Consider the following 11,707-nt stretch of genomic DNA (forward strand, 5'->3'; position numbering starts at 1 on the left):
AGATTACCTATTTAATAAATAGATCAGGTTTAGATCTGAATTTTTGACCTATTTAATGAATAATTTGGATTTGGGTTGACGAATTTTTGATCCAACCCATATCCAACCCAGTCCAATCCAATCTGACCCAACTCGATTCGATTGCCACCCCTAAGCAAGACATCTTGGAGATGGATGATCGGAGGCTCACACAAGACTTCATGGAGATCGGATTTATATTTATAGAATTCTAAATAATTTTGGGGAAAATGTATTAAGATACAATCACTACTTAAACTACATGAAAATTAGATTCAAAATTACCCAACAATACAATCATATAATGTAGCAAGCCCTCTACATGCCTGAGGTACTTGGCATGTCGGGGCCCTCAGTCAAGCCTATTGCCTTCTCAAATCACCAGAAGCTTAACACGTGCTTAATACCACTTGTAGATGACCAAGTTGTCCAATAAGCGCATTTGCCAACAGTAGCACTCCATTTCCATATTGTCTTAGAAAAATAGCATCTCTTTCTCGGAATGCTCTTTAATTAGTAGGGTCTTAATAGTTTTACTTCATAAATAAATCTAAATCCTGTCCTAATTTATTGGATTTGGAAAGTTTATTGATAGATTGTCTATTATCTAGTGATTTATTTCTGATCAAAGAAAGCATTATGTATTGAATCACCTCCTGATTTGCTTATTAATGTCTTATCTCAGCCTCGACTATTTATGCATCTCTCTTAAACTGGAAAAAACTCCTTCTAGTCTCTCTTCCAAATCTTTTCCAAAAAAATTACAAAAAATAATATGTTCTCTAAATTATATCCAAAGACGGCTGACGAAAAATAGCATGATGCAGAGAGAAAAGCGAAAAGTGTGATCAATGAAAAAAATGGAGAAAGACCTAGCTCATATTCGGTCGAAGTTTCAAAGAATAAAAATAGAAAAGTAGTTTATTCATGAAAATAAGATTCTCATATTTTATAAAAAAAATCCATGTAAAACATGAAAAAGTCCAAGTTCCACCGGTTGGAAATTACGGTATTTTTTTTTCAAATATGCCCTTAAGCTTTTAGATATAATTAGATAACATCTTCTTCCTTATGAAGGGGATAATAGATAATTTACACAACTTTTTCAGAAAAGTAGAAGTTCAACTAGGGGTGGCAAAATATGACCCGACCCGTCAACCCGACCCGTGTTCGACTTGCCATAAACAGACTCGAGTTTGACCTAAACAGGTTTGGGTCGTAAACAGATTGACCTGTTTAACTTGTTTATTAATTGGGTCGGATACATAATTTAGATATCTGACCTGTTTAACCCGTTTAACCCGTTTAATATATAGGTCGGGTTGGATAAGACAGAGCCGGCCCAAGTCTCGGCCCAAAGAAAAGTGATAGCTGCTTAGCTGCTTCACCGTAGGCTATCTAGTACCTACGCTGATTTAATGAGATGGGACAGGAACCCTCCTCATCTCTCTCTCCGTCAAACCCTCCAAGCCTCCATGGCTCTCTCTCTCTCTCTCTCGAACCCTCCTGGCCTCCCACCTCTCCCTCTCTTGTTAAAAGAAATTCCGAGCCCCGACCCCCACCTCTCTCTCTTGCCAAAACCCCAACCTCCCACCTCTCTCTCTTACCAGAACCCCAACCCCCCACCTCTCTCTCTCTCTCTCGCCAATCGCCAGAAGGAACCCCACCCTCCCATCTCTCTCTCTCTCTTGCCAGAAGGAATTTCTCTCTTTATTTGGTCCGTCTTCTCGACGTTCTCCAGTACTCGACTTCTCACAGGCGAGGCGGCGGCCGCAGCGGCGCACTTGTCCTTGATCACCTCCGACTTCACCCTCGGCTCCCTCCGCTGCCGGACGTTTAGCCATGAGAAGCTTAACAAGTAGTATTTAGTTCTCCAGCTCCTCTTCCTCTCTCTCTCTCTCTCTCTCTCTCTCTCACTCACTCACTCACAAGTCTCTTCCCCTCCCATTCCCCAGCCCCCCTTCCACCCTTCTCTTTCCTTAAACGAGTCGGAACGGATGACCTGTTTATTAAACAGGTCAGGTTCAGGTTGTAATTACTGATATGTTTAATAAACAGATCGGATTCAGATTTATAATTTTCTGACCCATCTTATATCTGATCTGACCCGTTTATGTCTGACCCGACCCGATTGTCACCCCTATGTTCAACCAAATATAAGCCATCCAGAAATATATCATTTTTTCACAGTCGACCAAATATTTAAAAACTACTTTTTAAAACATTATATACTCAGACATCAACTTTTTTAAAAAAAAATATTCTAGCAGAAAATTTTTTTTCTCACGAATTAAATAAATTTTTAGTTATACTGAAATAATACTCTAATTTCTTTCAGCGGATTTCAACCTCTAATTCGATGGATGAGTTCCGTGTGATCGAATCATTTCGAGTCCTCGACGTAAAGTCCTCAAGTGGTGGGAATTAAAGTCCACGGGCATAATGCAAAGGTGGATGCGAGTTGTCTCTTCCATCAAAAAGTTGGTATTCACGTTCACAAGCATGGGTGCGACTGCATGCTAAGTAATTGTTGACTTGGAGCACAAAGAGAAGCCTTAATATCGTTATCGTCAAACTCATCATCCTCTTAGTATCCAATGCCGTAAGCCAGAACGCAAGATCTTAGCTTTCCATGCTGTCGTTGGCCGGCAAATAAGTTAGTCATAATTATTTACTCTTTTCTAATTGACGGGTCTCAAAGGCCACAGTTAGGTTTACTAAAGGCTAAATGGTGATTTACCTAATTGTTGAAGATACTTTCTTTAATTTTTGTTTGTTTTTTTTGGTAGGATGCATGGATGCACTATTCATGAGTTGTATAAACATATCTATGAGAATTAAAATTCTAAATTTTCAAAAGTGAAGAAGGAAGAGCTAAGATGCAGCCTAATCTACATATAGATTAAAATTTCTTGGATGAATACCCTCCCAAAATTGATATTTGCATGTATACCCCTCGTAAAACATTTGTTTTGCTATTCAACCCTTTTTTTATTCTTATTTTTGCATTTATACCCACATCATCTAACGCTGTTAAAAATTTAATGGTTTCAAATTAAAATGACTAAAGTATTCTTAATAGATATATGTGCAAAAAGAAGCATTTATAAGACGATCGCGATTGGACACAAAAAAAGTAATTTTAAAGTTCTATTTTATATTTATTTAAAATAAATATGTTTTTATTAACGGTATTAGAAGAATTGTTATATTAGGAACATTGTGCAAAATCAGTGTTTTATAGGAGTACATAAATAAATATAAATTATAAGAGGATATTCATGTAAATTTAAATTTTTAGAAGGGTATTCATACAAAAAATCTTATAAATTATTATAAATAATTAAAAGTAGCTTGTGTTCCATGGATAGTTTTATCTTCCAAGGTTCTAGCACAAAAGTCTCCTAAATGGATTTCATATATCCAACCAATTAATGTCAGAAAATTCTGCTTCCTTCATGTGATCAATATGGCCTACATGAGATTTGCTTGATAAAGAGAGAAGGAGACAAGCAGTGATCCGAGCATCACAGTGTTGTGCGATGCCACCATCTAAAGCAGCATTACTCATGAATCATGATCGAATTTTTCTTTCAAAAAGATAGAATTGCTTAAGTTAGCTTTTTGAGTTAGATAAGGTTTATGTCTTGATTTGATTTACATTCAAGCTCGTCCAACTTTTTGAACTCTTTTTGTCTTTTTTTCTTAATTTGGGTTGATTCCAAGCAAGTTGGATTCGACTCTGCAAAATCTATAGCTGATCGAACAAATACTCCACTGAATTTGATTTGAAACCCACATTCGATCCATAGGTATAAACTTTATGAGCTGCCTCTAATTTAGGTTAGAGTCCAGAAACAGCTTAAAAACGTAGTCAAAAGAAGCGGCACCACCCACATCCGTGCTTCTCAAGGCTGTCAAGCTTAAGATATTTGTCCAGCTACAAGTGGTTATAGTGAGACTTCAGTACCACAACTCCACACGCATCGATTGATGTGCTTGATTGCTTACCAAATGACCCCATGTATTCCGTAAAGCTAATGGGACTGCAAATTGGATGGCTACTTATGTAGCCAGTCAGTTTGGTAGAACCTTATGGGCTGGTGATGAAGAGTTGCTACAGGCATTCTGAGGTATTTTGGCTTTTAATTTTATTGGATGCATCCGTACTCGCCAGGTATGATTCATTCGTCTTAGCAAAAAAAAAAAAAAAAAAAAAAAGAAAAAAAAAGAAGAAGAAGAGGAAGACTCGTGCATGGATCAAGTGATCACGATTTGTCTCAATGACATCCGTGTGATATTTTCTTATTCGGTTTCACGTGCACGAACTTGACCGGTGACTTTGCGTGCATGGTGATGCAAAGACCGGTGTCGCCGCCCCATCCCTATCTCACATTAATGGTCTTTCTTTCTATTTTTTTATTAATTTTAAAAATTAAAATAAAAGAAACTTTTTTTCTTATAGGAAAAAAATTCAGCTAAAATTGGGATATTGGCATAATCGAACATGAGGAATGCCTAAAATAAAGTGATTTTTTACCAACTCAACCAATTGGCTTCTTAAATCTATTACAGCTGAAGTAGCATAAAATCAAAGATGCAATAAGCACTTGATAATTTTATACTTCTCAAAAATTTCTAAGGAGAGAGAAAGAGTATGTATTTTAAATAATTTTTTGAGACACTTTTGAGTAAATTATTTGTTAAAATATTTATAGAAAAAATAAAAAAAATATTCGGTACATCTTAAAAATTATACATACTCGTGTACAGACTTCATAAAAGAAAAATAATATAAGCTGACATATAATCATGCTAACAAAAAAAAATATTATTTGCTGGCATAAATTATTATGTGATTCATAAAATTACTCTAGTAAGAATATGCAAATAAAGAAAAATAATACTAATTGATACAAAATTACTTTGATAAAGAAAAATATTATGGGCCGATATAGATTATTATATGATCTCTAAAATTATGCTAACACTGTAGATTTCCAGTGTTAACATAATTAATTAATTATATACACTAACCACACAATTTGTTAAAGTATTTTTCTATGTAATGATTTACCGATGCGGCAGCATATGATTGGAAGCTATTTTCTAACTTTAACAAGGTCTTTCCAATCACTTGCTGCCATATCAATATATAAAATAAAGTGTTTAATTATGTATGGCTTGAGCAGCATTCTTTTGGCCTACCACTAACTCTATTTATGTATTTTTATTTAAATGCAGTTTTCAACAATATCTTCTTTGGATCTTATATAAATTATATGTACAAGTACAGTTGAAGGCTGCTACTTTGAACCTGCATGTATTTCTCGATGAAAGGCACCTATGTAGCATGAAAAAGAAACTGCCTCCTTCCGCATTAAATGCACATGTTCTTAAATAAAAAAATTTATGAAAAGAACACAGAGACGTTATAGTTCAAAGGACTATGCCCATAGTCGGTAAAGAGGTCATTGTTGGTTTAATTTCTTTTCAAAACTTCCCAAATATTTTTTTTCTTTTGCTTATAATACCTAGAGGAGCTCTATAAATGGAAAGAGAAATTTCCTCATGGTAGGTCCAATGAAAAGTTGTCCTTCACATTCATACAATAAATATATTGCTTTGATGCAATATATTTACTAAATTTAATTTGTTATTGCTACTGATAGCAAGTTTATGGTTCTCTATTCAAATGCCGCAAGCAGCTCCCTCTCCATCCACAGGAAAGGCGCATACTCTATCCAAACCTTATCGTTTAGGATTTTTCCCTAGTTTAATTTTAATAGAAACTAGCTTTCAACCTTTCATTTGACAATCATGTGATGATCATTTATTGAGAAAATTTGTACTCTGGGTCCTTATTATGATAAACATTTAAAACTTTTTGACAAATTATCTTCTCAACATTGCTTTGCTTGTCATTTTATAAGTAGTCCATACCCTTTTTTTTTTTAATTTTTCATTATTAGTCCTTCATAGACAATTGTGCTTTATTTCTATAACAGTTACAAACATATTTATTTCTTGTTCCTACATATTATGACATGAAACAATGACAAAAGATGAATTGGCCAACAAAACCAAGGACCAGAATTAAATACCTTCTGTCATGGGGTCCTAATCATCAAATAGCAATTAGATCAGAGACTATTTTTTTTTTTCTTTTTTTGCTTGTTGAGAAAGAACTCTCTTCTAATTTTTAACAATTACTTTTTATATAAATTAAATAAGCATCAGCATATATAAAATAAAGACCATTGACCAAAATGTAAATGCAATATGGTCTGAACCTAACACCCGAAAGGGAGTAAAGCCAAACCATAAAGTAACTTACTTGTTTTTTTTTTAGTAAATCAAAATTATTAAACCAATTTAGAATAAATTCAACTAAAGAAATCAGAATATAAAATATTGAAAAATTGAGTAGAAATATCCGATAAAGAAGTCCATAAAATAAATCCAATATGATTAGTCACATAAGTCGCCATCCGATATGTGGTACCGTTCGTCTCATTTTTCAAAGATTCTATTATAGTGGATGAGAGCCAATCTCAAAAATAATTTATTTTTGAGATTTTTTTATTTTTTCAAGAGCATACGTAACCTCAAATCTTTTCTCCTTATGAAAAGAAATACTACAATCTAAAATCAACGGAGGGGCACCATCAAGAGACGTTTCCATCCAAAATAATAGTGTTGTCAACTTTTCATGCTCGTCCTCACAAAGTTTTCCTCGCACCCAGAAGGCCCTTCAGATGTTACATTACAGTATTAACTACTAACCAAAAACACCCGTCGGCCAGGGCGCGAGAGCGAGATTGGCGCTCTCGTTGACCATTGACCGATGTCGTCATCCTTTGACTCCCTCCTCCAACGCACTACAAAAACCCACCACCGCTGTCGAGAGACGAAAGAAGGGACGAAATGGGGGGAAGAGAGAGTAGTAGGAGGAGGAGGGTACGGCCACTGGAGGTGAGGTTACCGACCTACTTCCGGTGCCCGATCTCGCTCGAGGTGATGAAGTCTCCGGTCAGCCTTTGCACCGGCGTCACCTACGACCGCGCCTCCATCCAGCGCTGGCTCGACTCTGGTAACCGCACCTGCCCTGCCACCCGCCAGCCACTCCCTTCCACCGACCTCGTTCCCAACCTCACCCTCCGCCGCCTCATCCACCTCTGGTCCTCCACCTCCTCCTCCTCCGCCGTCGCCGACGACATCTCCTCCTCCCCCGATCCCCTCCCTTCTCTCCGCGACCTCGCCGCCTTCTTCTCCGACCCCGCCGTCGACGACACCGAGAAGAACCGCCTCCTCGCCGCCGGCGGCCTCGCGCCCGCCCTCGCCGCCCAGATCGTCAAGGAGGACGCCGGAATGGAGACGGTGGAGGCGGCGATCAGGGTCCTCGCGTTGGTCCTCTCCATGGATGGCACCCACGAGGGCAACGGAAGGGTCGCGATTTCCGCCCTTTTGGCCGATCTGGATGGATCCGTCTCCGCCCTCATCGCCGTGCTCCAGAAAGGCAGCAGCTTGGAATCCCGGATCGATTCCGCTCGGGTTCTCGATTCGATCCTCTCGTCGCCCTCCGATTGCGTCGCCGAGGGGACCAAGATCTCGATCGCGGAGAAGCCGGAGCTGATCCCGGAGCTGGTCCGGCTGATCGGCGGCGAGACTAAGGTGGATCCGGCGGCGGCCGACGCGGGGCTGCGGTGCCTGACCGGTATCCTGGCGGCGGCGGGTCGGCGGGTACGGGTGCCGATGGTGAGGGCAGGGTTGGTGGCGGCGGCCGCGCGGGCGCTGGCGGAGGAGGATGTGGCGGCGGGGGCGGCGGAGCGGGCGCTGCGGGTGATGGAGGAGGTGGCGGCGTGCGCGGAGGGGCGGGCGGCGATCTGCGAGGCAGCGGAGGAGTGCGTGGGGGCGGTGATGGGGCGGGTGATGAGGGTGGGGAGGGAGGGGAGGGAGGCGGCGGTGGTGGTGCTGTGGGCGGTGTGCTGCGGCGGCGGCGGCGACCAGAGGGCGAGGGAGGCGGTGGCGGGTGCGAGCGGGGGACTGGCGAAGATCCTGGTGTTGAAGCAGGGTGACTGCTCCCCGGCGGCGGGGAGGATGGCCGGCGATCTGCTGAGGATCTTCCGGGCTGATGCCAAGAGCTGCCTCGCCGGATACGACAGCAAGACCATCCACATCACGCCCTTCTAATCCCCCAAGTGGAGGAGTTAAAAGAGTATTAATATAGTGGATTATTTACAGATAAATTTGATTCGAGTTCAGCAATCAAGAGGAAACAAACAGAGTGGAGTCAAAAAAATACTAATAGACGATTTGTAAATGGATAGAAATTTTGACTTGATATGGAAAAAAAATGTATACACCACAAAGAAACTTGTTTAATTTTTTTTAGTTGTTGTGCACCATCAGCGTTGAAATATTATGTGTTCTTGACAAAATACTTCTATTAACATTGCCCATAAAAAACCAAAGACTTGATTATTTCAAGGATAGTGATGGCACTTTAAAAACTTGAACTTGTTATAGGGTTTAATAAGTCATTGGAATGGAGCACAAGACCATTTAATCTTTCATGCACGCCAATCTACTCAAGCATTAGGACTTTATTAAGCCCAAAGTCTTTATTAATCTTCTCGCATTCTCTTCTCCAATGCTGCCGCATTCCTTGGCAATTCCCCAGATATCTATTGCCGAGTACATTTCAAAGAAAAACATTTGGTTGCCGAGTTTATGAGTGCCAATGGTGCTGTTAATCTAAGAACACCTCTACCTTGCTAATTATATATAGTTTGCCGGGTACGGGCTTAAAGTCAATTTTGATGGCTCGCTTGGCAACAGTGATGCAGGAATTGGTTTTCCTACACGTAGGATCAAGGGCTTTGAAGGCAAAATCCATATCCATGTTTGAACTACGGGCAATATTGGAAGGGAGATAGAAGGTGACTCCACAATGCGAATACTTCATCTATGGGAGATCACACATTTCTTGTGGATATAAAGGAGTTAAAGGGCAATCTCCTTGTTCTTTCGTGCTGCACACACTTACAGGAAGGCCAACAAGGTAGCAACTACAAAAAGATTGAAGTAGGGCTTCGTTGCTCGCTCGTTCTAGTATCCCTTGGAGATCTCTTTTTTAGTTGATGCAGATGGTTTTGGCTATCTTTTCCTTGGTTATTGAGGTTCATGACCCCCATTGTAACCAAAAAAAAAAAGAAGGTTGAGCTCCTAGTGATCTTCTTCTTCGAAGGTGATCTAACTAGAGAGAAAATGGAGAAAAAAAATCCTTCAATTCACTTAACTTAGATAACTGATATAACATAATATTAAAATAATAGAATTTTGAAAGAAAGGTTCTAAATCTATTTTGCTTACATCGATGATCGTAAATTGGTACATTGAGTCTCGGGTCTCCAAAACTAGGTTGAATTTTCTGTCTAGTCAAAAGAGACTGAAAATTTTCTAAAGTAGTAAAAAAAAAAAATTATATTAAGCTAAAATTAATCTTGGAGGTAGATCTCGACTCTACATCAACTTTATCTTCTGTTATGTTGCATGATTCCTTCCAAATTAAATGATATGCCCACTCAAATTCTTACTAAAAAAAGAATATCTTATTTTGATTACTTTTGTTTTGAACCTAAATATCATTAAACCTCTCGCATCAACTAAGTGTGACGAACCCTTGAAGTCATTGCACCATTGTAGTAATCATCAAGAGCTTCATTTTAGCACTCCAAAAATTATGCTTCATCACTGAGTTTTAGATATAGCGCTACTTGGCACTGTATATACCATCAATGTCAATGATCTACCTTGCCCATAACAAGGTCAATGATTTTTCTAACTGAAAAGGAGTGATCTGGTGCTGTGAATGGCGTCAAAGGATAGGAAAGGGAAGAGATGGATGGAGAGAGAGCAATCCAAGCAGATAGAGAGGTGGATTTCTCTCTCTTCGTTGCTCTAAAGAAGAAGCCCAAACTAACAAAGATTTTGGGACTTGTTTCCATTTGATCATGCTAGAATGAATCTCAAAGCACTCAAGGGATACAATGGTTATGGAAAGATCGTCAGTGTTCTCTCATAAAGACCTCACTCGAACTCCATATGAGACAAGCTAGAGTAAGTACATCTCAATCTCAACGAAATAGAGACGGCACATTCATTATGTACGGTGTATTGATTTATTTGTACTTGAAGTGATATGTTGAAAGTCTAACTTGCATTTTTTTCTCTTATAAAATGGAGGAGAATCAATCTTTTATAAGTTAATCAGGTATGAAAACCCAGAGAATTTACCATCCAAGGAATCTCCTCTAATTAGATGATGGATGTGATGCTTGGATATTTCTCGGATTCACAACTTGTATTATTCAATTGATTAGATTGATCTTCCTAAATTTGTTGCCAACATGACAATGACAACAACAACAAATCACTTTAGAGGTTTTTTTTTTTTTTACAGAGTTTAGATCCTATTCAGTTTGTAGTTGCCTTGAAGAAGTCCAGTTCCCACTTAAGTTGTTCATGTATTGCACCATGATCTAGATGATAAAGAAGTAATATCATCGCAAACTAAACTCTTAGCTTCTCATTCCACAATCTTCATTGTAAGATACATGGACACCTTCATGGAGCTGATTTTTGTCATTCAATTATAATTTTGGAGACTCCTAGCTTATACATCTAATGATGAATATATATATATAGAGAGAGAATATTTGAACCCTATTTTTGACCACTTAATGCATAGTTTAGAAATCTTCAAATGATATAATTTTGTAAGCAGTTTAGTGACAGTATACCACATCCAATGATTCCATCATTAATATCATGAGACTCTCAATATCTAATCAAGATCTGATAATTCTAGCCGATAGTCCTGGAATCAAAAGAAAAAGCATCTCTGGAGAATTCGTCTCAACCCAAAGGTGGAATAAAGACGTCAAAAAAAAAGGCTCAAAAATGACACCCCGCTCATTTTGGTCCTGGAATTTCCTCATCTTTGGCGGAACGAAATGGGAGAACTTTTCCTTTCTCTTCTTTTGTGTTCTCTTTTAACCATCTTCCTACGAAGAACATTAGCTTGGCTTTCTCATAGTTATTCCCTGTGACCTTCTCTGTGCACCAATGGCGATTAGCAGGCCGTCTTCCTCCTAGACCTGAGTTGGTGACCACATGCATGCATGCATGCCTACCGGCCTGTGGGCGGAGGCCACCGAGAAAACATTCTCCGGAAACATGGAAAAGATTGCCGGAATTGCTGAACCAGTAGCCGACCAGATGCAGACTCCGCGGCGGATGCTTTTGATCCTACGACCCAACCAAAAGAGAAAGAATAAATAATTATCAGAAAGAGGATTCTTTGGGTAGAAAAATTCTCTGTGATGACGGAAGGATGTGGAAAAGGATCGGTGGATTGAAGATTTCGGCAAACTCAAACATCAGCTTATGCTTCCGTTTTGACCACGCCGTTCCCTGCGATCTTTCTTTAGTATTACATGTTTTACATAATACCAAGAAGAGTCGCAAAGAAGACTTTGTGGCTTTGCTATAATATAATTATATGACTCGTTGGTTCCAGCTAATGAGTTCAACAATGAAGATAGGAGCAAAAAAGAAAAAGAGAGAGAGAGAGAGAGAGAGATCGAGCTTTTTACTTTCAATCTTTCAAACGTGCTGGCAACCA

At 39.2% G+C, this 11,707-nt stretch overlaps 1 protein-coding gene across 1 annotated transcript; it reads left to right on the forward strand.

The window, feature by feature from the left end:
* Positions 1–6,642: 6,642 nt before the first annotated feature.
* LOC103704330 (U-box domain-containing protein 27-like) lies at positions 6,643–8,502 on the forward strand. Its single transcript, XM_008787567.4, has one exon. The coding sequence runs from the start codon at positions 6,946–6,948 to the stop codon at positions 8,209–8,211; it is 1,266 nt and encodes a 421-aa protein (XP_008785789.2). The 5' UTR covers positions 6,643–6,945; the 3' UTR covers positions 8,212–8,502.
* Positions 8,503–11,707: the final 3,205 nt, after the last annotated feature.

This window comes from Phoenix dactylifera, chromosome 1 (genome assembly GCF_009389715.1).
Source record: "Phoenix dactylifera cultivar Barhee BC4 chromosome 1, palm_55x_up_171113_PBpolish2nd_filt_p, whole genome shotgun sequence".
Taxonomy (NCBI): Eukaryota; Viridiplantae; Streptophyta; class Magnoliopsida; order Arecales; family Arecaceae; genus Phoenix; species Phoenix dactylifera.